The sequence below is a fragment of the Mobula birostris genome, chromosome 6 (genome assembly GCF_030028105.1).
Source record: "Mobula birostris isolate sMobBir1 chromosome 6, sMobBir1.hap1, whole genome shotgun sequence".
In the NCBI taxonomy this organism is placed as follows: Eukaryota; Metazoa; Chordata; class Chondrichthyes; order Myliobatiformes; family Myliobatidae; genus Mobula; species Mobula birostris.
Window position 1 is genome coordinate 41,970,804 of NC_092375.1, and position 12,126 is coordinate 41,982,929.

General features: G+C 44.5%; 1 protein-coding gene across 10 annotated transcripts in view; it reads right to left on the reverse strand.

Moving 5' to 3' along the window:
• The window catches only part of spag17 (sperm associated antigen 17), a 287,464-nt gene that overhangs the window by 235,123 nt on the left and 40,215 nt on the right, over nucleotides 1-12,126 (reverse strand). For all 10 annotated transcript variants that reach the window (XM_072260331.1, XM_072260332.1, XM_072260334.1 and 7 more), the window contains exon 9: nucleotides 3,580-3,758. In XM_072260331.1, coding sequence (XP_072116432.1) covers nucleotides 3,580-3,758 — 179 coding nt within the window. The remainder of the gene's footprint in view (nucleotides 1-3,579; nucleotides 3,759-12,126) is intronic.

Genomic DNA, 12,126 nt, shown 5'->3' on the forward strand with positions numbered 1-12,126 from the left:
TGTAGCCAGCTAAGAGTCTTTCAATTCTTGTTTGGGAGATTTTCACCCATTCTTCCTTGCAAAAGGCCTCTAGTTCTGTGAGATTCTTGGGCCATCTTGCATGCACTGCTCTTTTGAGGTCTATCCACAGATTCTCGATGATGTTTAGGTCAGGGGACTGTGAGGGCCATAGCAAAACCTTCAGCTTGCACCTCTTGAGGTACAGGTTTCCCCCGCCATCCGAAGGTAGAGCGCTCCTATGAAACGATTCGTAAGCAGAAATGTTGTAAAGCGAAGAAGCATTTACCATTTACTTATATGGGAAAATTTTGTGAGCGTTCGCAGACCCAAAAATAACCTACCAAATCATGCCAAATAAGACATAAAACCTAAAATAACAGTAACATATAGTAAAAGCAGGAATGATATGATAAATACACAGCCTATATAAAGTAGAAATACTTTTCCACAATCATTACTGCACTGTTCTCCGTAGCGAAAATCTCACGCAAGCGCCGTCAGTAGAAAATCTCATGCAAGCGCTGTTGGCAAAAAGTGTAGTATCACTTACTGGAATCGGGAAGACAGTGCCGAGCACACTGATGATGGTGTGTTAGGCTGAGTCGGAGTTTGGGTGGTGCAGTGGCCCTCACCCTCCAGGCCGCCTACCGATACGTTGCCGCGAAGCACGCAGGGGTGCAGCGGTAGCCGGGAGGCACACAGCACATCTTTAAGAAAAAAGCCGAAACAAACATGCTAATTAATTAGGTGCTGCCCAGCACGTAATTGTTGGCCCAGATCAGTGCCGATTTCCGATTGCATCGTCTCTGATCTGGGCCAACAATTACGTGTCGGCAGCACCTAATTAATTAGCATGTTTATTTCGGCTTTTTTCTTAAAGATGTGTTGTGTGGCTCCTGGCTACCGTTGCATTCTCCGCGAATCGGTATCTTTCCGTGGCCTGGGAGTTGGGGTGGTGGGACACTGGGGTGTCACCTCATCATCGTCTGTTTCCATTAGGGCAGGCAGGTCATCTTCTACCTCTGCCTGCCTCGAGGTTCGTCGTCTGCTGTGGCTGATGTGGAAGGCTTGCTTGACTGCTGAGCCTCGCACATTTTTCTATCTCACAGTTCTTTGTAAGGACTCAAACCATCCTGCAAATATCCCCTAAACAGATGTACCCTTTCAAAATTAAAGTCGTACTTTATCATAACTCATTCGGTTTCGATTGTTATCCTTTTTCCTTCCAATTGCATCAGCTCTTCACCTATCAGATCTTGGTCATGAGATGCCAAAACCTCTATCATCTTCGTCAGCTTCCACAAGCCAAACTCACTATGTCCTTACTTCGTTCACCACGATCGAAACGCTTAATTATGTCTAGTTTTACACTGTGTAACACCCTTACGAGCTCTTTTAGGCTTTTCCGATACCATAGAACTCATCTTGCAAATGACTGCTCACAGGCATGTGTTTAGGCAATGCTGGCTAGAATGCAGTTCCGAATCCGGGGGAGAGCGGCTGCTCGGGGCGTGCGCTGCCTTTTATCGCGTGCTGATTTTTTCGCGCGCTGATTTTTTTTTTCGTAACAGTGAAAACACATTCTGAAAGCGAAAACCGGGTACTAATGTAGGTCTTTTGTTACAGTGGGGTTTCGTAAAGCAAACGTTCGAAAAGCGGGGGACACCTGTAGTCCATTGTGGATTTTGAGGTGTGTTTAGGATCATTATCCTGTTGTAGAAGCCATCCTCTTTTCATCTTTGGCTTTTTAGAGTTCTATTTTAATTTCATCAGTCCACAGGACTTGTTTCCAAAATGCATCAGGCTTGTTTAGATGTTCCTTTGAACCTTTTGAATAGAATTTTTTGGCCGCAATGAGCAAAGGTACGTTTGGAGAAAAAAGGGTGCAGAATTTCATGAAAAGAACACCTCTCCAACTGTTAAGCATGGGCAACACACATCAAAGTTGCTGGTGAACGCAGCAGGCCAGGCAGCATCTGTAGGAAGAGGTGCAGTCGACGTTTCAGGCCGAGACCCTCCTGACGAAGGGTCTTGGCCTGAAACGTCGACTGCACCTCTTCCTACAGATGCTGCCTGGCCTGCTGCGTTCACCAGCACCTTTGATGTGTGTTGCTTGAATTTCCAGCATCTGCAGAATTTCTGTTGTTTGTGTTAAGCACGGGGGTGGATTGATCATGCTTTGGGCTTGCGTTGCAGCCAGTGGCACGGGGAACATTTCACTGGTAGAGGGAAGAATTAATTCAATTAAATACCAGCAAATTCTGGAAGCAAACATCACACCGTCTGTAAAAAAGCCAAAGATGAAAAGAGGATGGCTTCTACGACAGAATGATGATCCTAAACACACCTCAAAATCCACAAAGGACTACCTCAAAAGGTGCAAGCTGAAGGTTTCGCTATGGCCCCCACAGCCCCCTGACCTAATCATCATCGAGAATCTGTGGATAGACCTCAAAAGAGCAGTGTACGCAAGACAGCTGAAGAACCTCACAGAACTAGAAGCCTTTTGCAAGGAAGAATAGGCGAAAATCCGCCAAACAAGAATTGAAAGACTCTTAGCTGGCTACAAAAAGTGTTTACAAGCTGTGATACTTGCCAAAGGGGGTGTTACTAAGTACTGCCATGCAGGGTGCCCAAACTTTTGCTTCGGGCCCTTTTCCATTTTTGTTGTTTTGAAACTGTAAAAGATAGAAATAAAAAAGCTTTCTTGCTTAAAATATTAAAGGAATGTGTCATCTTTAACTTTATGCCTTTTGGAAATCAGTTTATCTTTTACCCGCTTAGCTATTCACAGTAACAGAAATTTTGACCAGAGTTGCCCAAAACTTTGCATGCCACTGTTTGTCCTTGTGCATATGGCAGTAAGCTTGACCTTGACCTTGATAGACACACTCTTATTCAATCCAAACTAAGTTTAGCAACACCTGCTCAATCTTGAACTTGTGTTGCCAGACTTGCTAGTAGTCCTAGCATGTTCAGTTTCTTACTGAGAACTGAAAGCCTCCAACATTGTGCGCTTATAATTTTAGTTTGTGAAAAGCACCCTGCAGCAAATTACAAAGTATAAAGTAAACTTGTTATCAGAGTATATGTATGACACCATAGACAACTAGGAGATTTGTTTTTTGCAGGTATTCTCAGTAAGTCCAAGAACTATAATAGAATCAATGAAAGACCACATCCAACAGGACAGACATGCAGTCCACGTGCAAGAGACAACAAATTGTGCAAATATGAAGAGAAAACAAAAGCAATACTAACAATAAATAAATGAGCAATAGATATTGAGAAAATGAGATGAAGAGTTCTTGAAAGTGAGTCCATGGTTTGTGGGAACAGTTCTGTGATGAAGCAAGTGAGGTTGAGTGAACCCACTGGTTCATGCAGCTGATGGTTGAGGCTGGTGTGACTGCTGAGGCTTCTGTACCTTCTTCTTGATGGCAGCAGCGAGAAGGGTGGTGGATCTTCGATGATGGATTTTGCTTTCCTGTAATAGTGCTTTGTGTAGACATGCTCAATGGCGGGGAGGGCTTTACCAATATCAAACTAGGAACAAAGAGGTTTTAAATTGATACTGACCTTTGTATCATCATTCCATTCTTCTGGTAACATGCTTTCTTTCACTGTATACTGGAGTCTGGCTATATCAAACAGCTTAGATCCAGGTTTTCCACTATTCAGAACTGGTTCAAGGTACTTCCAAAACAATTCCAGGCTTTTGATAGCTGCCTCTTTCTGCTGCTTCTCTGCTTCAGTAGCTGTAAATGGCAATAGTTTTGCAAGCAATTTGTCAGACAGGTTCTTTAAAATATTTTGCATTTTAGGGGAACTTGTAGGCCCCTCAAAATGCACAACACTTAACAAGATTAAATTGTATAAGTAATTTGGTAAAGTTGTTTCTATATTCAGTACTTGAGCTGGTTTCTATATTGAGTACTTGGGGTACAGATTGGGGGATCAGAGGAGAGGAAGGTCAGCAACTTTAAATTCCTCAGTGTAATCGTTTCAGAGGAACTGACCTGAGCCCAGCATGTATGTGCCATTATGTAGAAAGCATGGCAGCACCTCTACTTTCTTAGATGTTTGCGGAGATTTCGTATGTCATTTCAAACTTTGACAAACTTCTACAGATGTGTCTTGCAGAGTATATTGACTGATTACATCACAGCTTGGTATGGGAACATCAATGCCCTTGAATGGAAAAAGCCTACAAATAGTAGTGGGTATGGCCCAGTTGATCATGAGTAAAGCCCTCCCATTAATTCAATGCTCTTCTTGCAGGATATGGGAAGGCAGGGAGAGTTCCAGTATCTCTGATCACTACAACTGTGAGAAATGCATCCAGTTGCTGTTTCTAACAAGTCGTATTAAGGAGCTGGAACTGGATGAATTCCGGATCATTTGGGAGGCTGAAGGGGTGATAGATAAGCCATATAGAGAGGAAGTTACACCCAAGATGCAGGACACAGGAAATTGGATGACAGTCAGGAAGGGGAAAGGGGTTAAGGAGCCAGTGCAGAGTACCCTTGTGGCCATTCCCCTCAATAACAGCTATATCACTTTGGATATTGTTCGGGGAATGTAGGTATCAAAGACATGCATAGGATGAGTAATGAGATTCTACATAGGGAGTTCAGGAAGTTAGGTTCTAAGTTAAAGGACAGGATCTCCAGGGTTGTGATCTCAAGATTGCTACCTGTGCCACGTGCTATTGAGGCTAGAACTAGGAAGGTCATACAGTTTAATACATGACTAAGGAGTTGGTGTAGGAGGGAGGGCATAAGATTTTGGGATTATTGGTTTCTCTTCCAGGGAAGGTGGGAACTGTACAGAAAGGACAGTATGCACCTGAACTGGAGGGGGACTAATATCCTAGCGGGAAGGTTTGTTAATGCTGCACGGTGCAGCTTAAATTAGAGTTTCAGGGGGATGAGAATCAGAGTGCCAGAACAGTTAGTGGAGCGGTTGTGGAGGCAGATGTTGATAGGACCTCAGACAAAGTTAGGAATCAAAAGGTTAGGCATGGTGTGACAAAATTGAAAAAGGTGAATACAGTACTGAAGGTGTTGTATCTGAATGTGTGCAGTATACGGAATAAAGTAGATGAACTTGCAGCACAGTTGCAGATTGGCAGGTATGATGTTGTAGGCATCACTGAACCATGGCCAAAAGGTCATAGCTGGGGGCTTAATATCCAAGGATACACATTTTATCGAAAGGATAGGCAGGAAGGCAGAGGGGGTGGCATTGCTCTGTTGGTAAAAGATGAAATCAAATCATTAGAAGCAGGTGACATAGGGTCAGAAGGTGTTGAATCATTATGGATAGAGCTAAGGAACTGCAAGGGTAGAAAGACCCTGATGGGAATTGTATACTGACTTCTAAACAGTAGTATAGACGTGGCCTACAAATTACAATGGGAAATAGAAAATGCATGCCAAAAGGGAAATGTTACAATAGTTATGGGGGACTTCAATATGCAGATAGATTGGGAACATCATGTTGGTGCTAGATTACAGGAGGGAGAATTTCTAGAGTGCCTACAAGATGGCTATTTAGAGCAGCTCATGGTTGAGCCCACTAGAGGATCAGATATTCTGGACTAGATGTTGTGTAATGAACTAGAATTGATTAGAGAGTTTAAGGTAAAAGAACCCTTTGGGGAATGTGATCATATTACTATAGAATGCACTCTGAAATTTGAGCAGAAGCTAAGGTCAAACATATCAGTATTACAGTGCAGTAAAGGGAATTACAGAGGCATGAGAAAGGAGCTGGGCAAAATTGATTGGAAAAGAACATAGGCAGGGATGACAGCAGAGCACTAATGGCTGGAATTTCTGGAAGAAATTTGGAAGGTCCTGGATATATACATCCCAAAGAGGAAGAAGTATTCTAAAGGAAAGATGATACAAATGTGGCTAACAAGAGAAGTTAAAGCCAACATAAAAGCCAAAGAGAGGGCATATAACAGAACAAAAATTACTGGGAAGTTAGAGGATTGGAAAGCTTTTAAAAACCAATGGAAGCAACTAGCAATGTTATTAAGAAGGTAAAGATAGAACATGAAAGTAAGCTAGCCAATAATATTAAGGAGGATACCAGAAGTTTCTTCGGGTACATAAAATGTAATAGAGAGGTGAGAGTGGATATCAGACCGGAATATAAGGTGTTGTTTCCACGTCCCATTCCCATTCTGATATGTCTATCCACAGCCTCCTCTACTGTAAAGATGAAGCCACACTCATCTTATATGAACAACACCTTATATTCCGTTTGGGTAGCCTCCAACCTGATGGCATGAACATTGACTTCTCAAACTTCTGCTAATGCCCCACCTCCCCCTTGTACCCCATCCGTTATTTATTTATATACACACATTCTTTTTCTCTTTCTCCTTTTTCTCCCTCTGTCCCTCTCACTATACCCCTTGCCCATCCTCTGGGCTTCCCCCCCCCCTTTTCTTTCTCCCTAGGCCTCCTGTCCCATGATCCTCTCATATCCCTTTTGCCAATCACCTGTCCAGCTCTTGGCTCCATTCCTCCCCCTCCTGTCTTCTCCTATCATTTCGGATCTCCCCCTCCCCCTCCCACTTTCAAATCTCTTACTAGCTCTTCTTTCAGTTAGTCCTGACGAAGGGTCTCGGCCCAAAACGTCAACTCCACCTCTTCTTAGAGATGTTGCCTGGCCTGCTGAGTTCACCAGCAACTTTTATGTTACCCACAGGGGTATGTGCAGCTCTTTTTGACATTTTCACAGTGAAATTAAACACAAAATAACAGCGAACAGCAAATGCACGTGTAACTAGTACGAGCGCTGAGCCACAACAGACGTCTGGCGGTTTCTGCTAGTGTTGCCACGCCACACCTGAGTGACGTCAGCTATTGGCGAGAAGAACTTCGGTTTTCGGAGCTTTTTGGCTTTCAGAATTTCGGATAAAGGAATGTGCACCTGTATTAGAATATTCATTCTGATTTACGTACATTATAGAAAAATGTCTGCTACCTCATGTGGCTTTCTCGAGAGGAACTACTCTTTGATCTGCTATGAGATATTATAATCAGTTCTTAAGAGGATTGCACCAGCATAGGAACAGATCCAGAGCTGATGAGGAAGGAGCTTTTTCCAAATGTTGAGGCTTGGACTTCTGTTTTTCTTTGTGATGGAAGGAACTGTTAACAAGTTCATACAATTTAATTGTAAATGAGGAATGGATTGGTGATAAACAGTGGTGATAGATCTAAGTGCTTAGAAAGAATGGGAATTCAAGAATTTATCAATATTTTGGGTGATTAGCTAATATTCACATTGAGAAATTATTGAATTGAAACAGTTTTCTGAATGATATGGATTTCATTGTTATTGTACGGGTAAGCACCATAGACAGAATGTCTTTCTCAATGGAGCAGCACTATTATTTGTCTCAGCTTCCATGTTTGTGAAGGCCCTTCTGAAATCCTGCCTTCAAGTTGAGTGTTTGAGGGGCAGATTAATTGTATGAAAGGACTATTCCACCAGTGCTACATTAGCAGCCTTTTAAAATGCTGTTGAAGAACCACTGGTACATTAGGTGCTAGGCTGCTATTGGTATGTGTTGTGTATGTGGCCTGGTTACACAACAATGCTATTAATAAAAACGCTGGAGACAGGAGCTAAGGTTCATGATTCTTTACTGGCAGAAACTGAACTCGGCACACACGTACAGATCAATACTCGCCTAATAGCACATGCTCAATATATGCCTAATAGCGTATTCAATGACACGTTACTAAAACATAAAGTAGTCCCTTATTATACTGTAGGCTATATGGTACACTCCTCCCCTTTTATTTTAATAGTGTATCAACTGATTTTTTTACTGGAGCATTATGCTAAACAAATATGTTTACCCATAACATACTGTTATATACCCCGTAACTGGGTTGCCAAACCAGTAGAAATGGATCACTCAGTTGTCTGGATTACTAGAACTAAGAAAGTTTTATTAAAGAAACAAGCAGCACAGTACTTTAATCAAAAGGATAATGAATGCAACAGTTCAGCAATGATAAACACACATGTACACAGAATTCAGATAACAGGATCAATCAAGCTCTATCGTTGTCTAGGGGTAAGTGACCAGTTTCAAAGTAACGCAAAGTTCAGTTCAAGTTAGTTCAGTTCAGTTCGCAGTAATCGCTGTCGTGGCGATGGACAGTGGGGGGGGGGGGGAGAAGGAGAGAGAGAGCAAAAACGAATGAATATTCAGGGCTTCCAGACACAGACCTTCGCAGTCAGCTTTCGGACGAGTCCTTTGTGATGTCATCTGAGGTCACTGACCGTGACCCCTCCGTTTCCAGATACGATTGTTTCCCTGCGCTGAACCTGGCACCCAGGCAAGGGTGGACACACACCAGGTTTCTGCCGATCGTACCTTTCCACCCTATGCGTTTATGGCCCGGTACTTCCCACCGACTTGTGAGAGATGCACCGCTTCCAGGGTCTTGTTACCTCGAGTGTCGTGTGTGTCCTGCCTTAGCAAACCTGTCCCTTTTTATCCCCCTGCTGGGGTATCACCTGTCCATCACTTCAAACAGTTCAGGGTTCAAAGGGGGAGCCGCTCTTGACAGCTCTCTTTCTGTTACTCTCTCTCCCGTCCCTTCATTACACATCTCCAAATGCTGCTCCACTGTTTTCCTTATCTCTCTCTCTCTCTCCTGAAGTCAGGTGGCAGACCAACTGCTGATTCCACTGGTGCCAGCACAGGACAGCTACATCTTAATCTATGTGTATTCTTGTCACACTTCCCCCTTTTAAGGATTTTTACCGGGGTGTAAAAATTATAAACATGAATACATTTATTTGATACACACAAATATACATCTTTATCAGCTATTTGGCTAATACAGCGAGTTTGAAGTTGTCAACACCTGACAGACAGTCAGCCATCACATTTTCTGTTCCTTTTATATGTGTTATTAATAATCCCTTAGACCAGGCTCCAACTTAGCAAACTTCATAGTGGCCAAAAACACTGATGAATTGCGATCAATGTAACCTCTCATTTGGTTTTGTCCCGGACCACAATAACAAGGGTTGTCCCATTCCGACTTAGTTTTCTCTCGCAAGGGCTTAGTAGGAGGGGGAGGGGTAGTGACCGCAGTGTTATTGCAAAACTTCCTACAGTACCCCACCATCTCCAAGAGCCTTCTGAGGGCCCTCTTGTCTGTCGGGGTTGGGAGATCAGCGATAGCCCTGTGTCACCGCAATTCCCAGGTAAGTGACCTTCACGTGGCTGAACTCATTTTTTTCAAGGTTCACTATCAAGCTGGCTTTAGACAGCCGTATTAAATTGCCAATACACACCTCTGTGTTCGTCAGCCCTTTAGTCACTGAACTACTCATTCTATATGAATGTTGTTCACTAGGCTGAGCTAGTGTAACAGACACCACCCAACGTCCCAGTTCTTTGCATCGCCTCGGGACAATCAAACACACGGGTGCGAGTCGTTTAATTACTTCTCCTAAAGAGTCGCTTTGTTCAGGGATTAAGGGAGAGACCTTATCAGCAGACCTGGCCAAAACAATAGCCTTCTCCCATCTGATCGATACCATACTAATCTTTTCAAAATGATTTTTTTCTCTTATCAGGGGGCCCCTAGCTTCATTGATTTTCGCGCTAACACCGACTAGGTTTGTCAGCATATCAAAAGCCTGTGACCATCCCAGTTCGCGTCGGTCATAATCAATAACATCCTTTCCCCTGGGCAGCCGGTAAACCTCTTTCATGATTCCACCAACTGTTTCCTCCAGCACTGCAAAATGTCCACCGGGGGGTACCTTGTGGGCCAGGTTAAAAACCTCATCCCCATAACTCTTTTGCACCACCCCCCATTCCTCATCTGTGGGCACGGCACTTGGTCTCCCTTGCTTCCTTAGCACTTCCTCCTCCACACAATAGCCTACTAGTTCCCTTGTTAAGTCGGTGTCAGAGAGAGCTGTCTCTGCCAAAACTATTAGACCCTCGTCTCGCTCCTGCGTCTGCACAAATTCTTTCCTGGCTACTGCTAAGTCTGTCTCAGCTCCCTCACTACCTCTTGTCTCACAACACTCCTTCTATTCACTTTCTACCCCCACTCGTACAAGGCCGGCAGAAACGTCTCAGCTAAATTTACTACCGCAGTCCCGTGATGAACCTGCGAGTCCATGGGTGGGGCCTCAATGCTGGTAGCCTGACCTGTCAATCTCACTGCTTCGAACACGATTCCCCCGGCGACGTCATTACCGAGCAAGATTTCCACGCCTTTCATCGGTAATTCGGACCTCACCCTGATCGTGACTAGTCCAGAGACCAGGTTGCTTTGTAAGTGTACCTGGTGCAAAGGGACTGTCTCTGTCCCTTTTCCAATACCTTTGACCTTGACCTCCCCAGTCTGGGTCTCTGAGCTAAACTCTATTACACTCTCCAGTATTAGTGACTGACACGCTCCCGTGTTTCTCCAGATCCGCACTGGAACTGGTTTTAACCCCTCCTTCACTGACATCAATCTGGCCGAGATAAACTTCTCGCGCCCTTCCTGAACTTTGGCAGACCTGTCCTGTCCTAGCGGTTCGTTTACCAGCTCGATACAGCCAGTCAAAATCGCCGTTTTCCTTTTTCCGTCTCCTTCTTTGGGGCAAAGCACCTGGACGCAAAGTGTCCGACTTTCCCGCAATTATAACAGACGACCCCAGAAGACTTCCTACCAGACTGCTCCCGGTCTACCTTATCCTTCTCACTAGTCCCCGGCTTACTTTCTGACTTTTCCGGTGGACTCTCCCCGCCGTCCTGACTACCCTTCTGGTAGCCTCTACTCGGGGCAAACTTCATTTTATGCGTCAACGCATACTCATCTGCTAACTTAGCAGTTGCGGCTAACGTGGCTGCCTCTTTCTCATCTAGGTAGGGTCTCATACCCTCAGGGACACAACCTTTAAACTGCTCAATCAGGATCAGCTGTAGCAGTCTGTCATAATCCCCTTCTACCCCCTTCGAGGCGCACCAACGCTCACAATATGTCTGCATCTCACGGGCAAACTCTAAATACGTGCGGTCCCACTGCTTCCTCGCATTCCGGAACCTCTGCCGGTATGCCTCCGGGACCAACTCATAAATCCTGAGGATGGCCTCTTTCACCACCTCATACCTCTGGGCATCTTCCGCGGACAAAGCTGAGTAAGCTTCTTGGGCTTTCCCTTTCAGTACACTCTGAAGCAAAACAACCCACTTATCCCTCGGCCAGTCCTGACTTATAGCCACTTTTTCGAAATGGAGAAAGTACCGATCCACATCGGTATCGTCAAATGGGGGAACCAGCCTAACCTCCTGGGTCGCCCGGAACCCTCCACCTTGGTTCGGCACGAGCCCCTGCTCTGCCCTTATCTTTAACTTCTCCAGCTTGAATTCCCTTTCCCTCTGTTTCTCCTCTCGCTCCAGCTGTCTCTCTCTCTCTCCCTCTCTCTCTCCCGCCTTTCTAACTCTCTGGCCTTCTCTTCTCGCTCCAACTGTCTGTCCCTCTCTTTCTCTTCTCGCTCCAACTGCCTTACCCCGAACTCGTGCTCGAGTCTCAGTTTTTCAAGCTGCACCTGTACCGCGTCTCCAGCAGGTTTTTCAGTAGACACCACCCCCAGCTCGCCTTGGGGAAACACACCTTTAGATACATAGTGCTCTATGATAGCTCTGTGTATCTTCTCTCTCCTCATTGTCAACTTCCCCTTAGCAAGATTCAACAGTTTGGCCACAGCTACCAATTCCAATTTCCTGGCATCCTCTAATGCCTCCAAGGTCGGCGCTTTTATAAATTCCTCAGCCTCCATTTCTGCTGTTTGTCTTTTCTTTCTTTCGGGAATTTTGACCCAATCAATTTACTCCGTCCCAAATTTAGCGTTCAAAATTGTGGACGAGAACCCCACTTATGTTACGTACCCCGTAACTGGGTTGCCAAACCAGCAGAAATGGATCACTCAGTTGGAGTCTGGATTACTAGAACTAGGAAAGTTTTATAAAGAAACAAGCAACACAGTACTCTAATCAAAAGGATAATGAATGCAACAGTTCAGCAATGATAAACATACATGTACACAGAATTAAGATAACAGGATCAATCA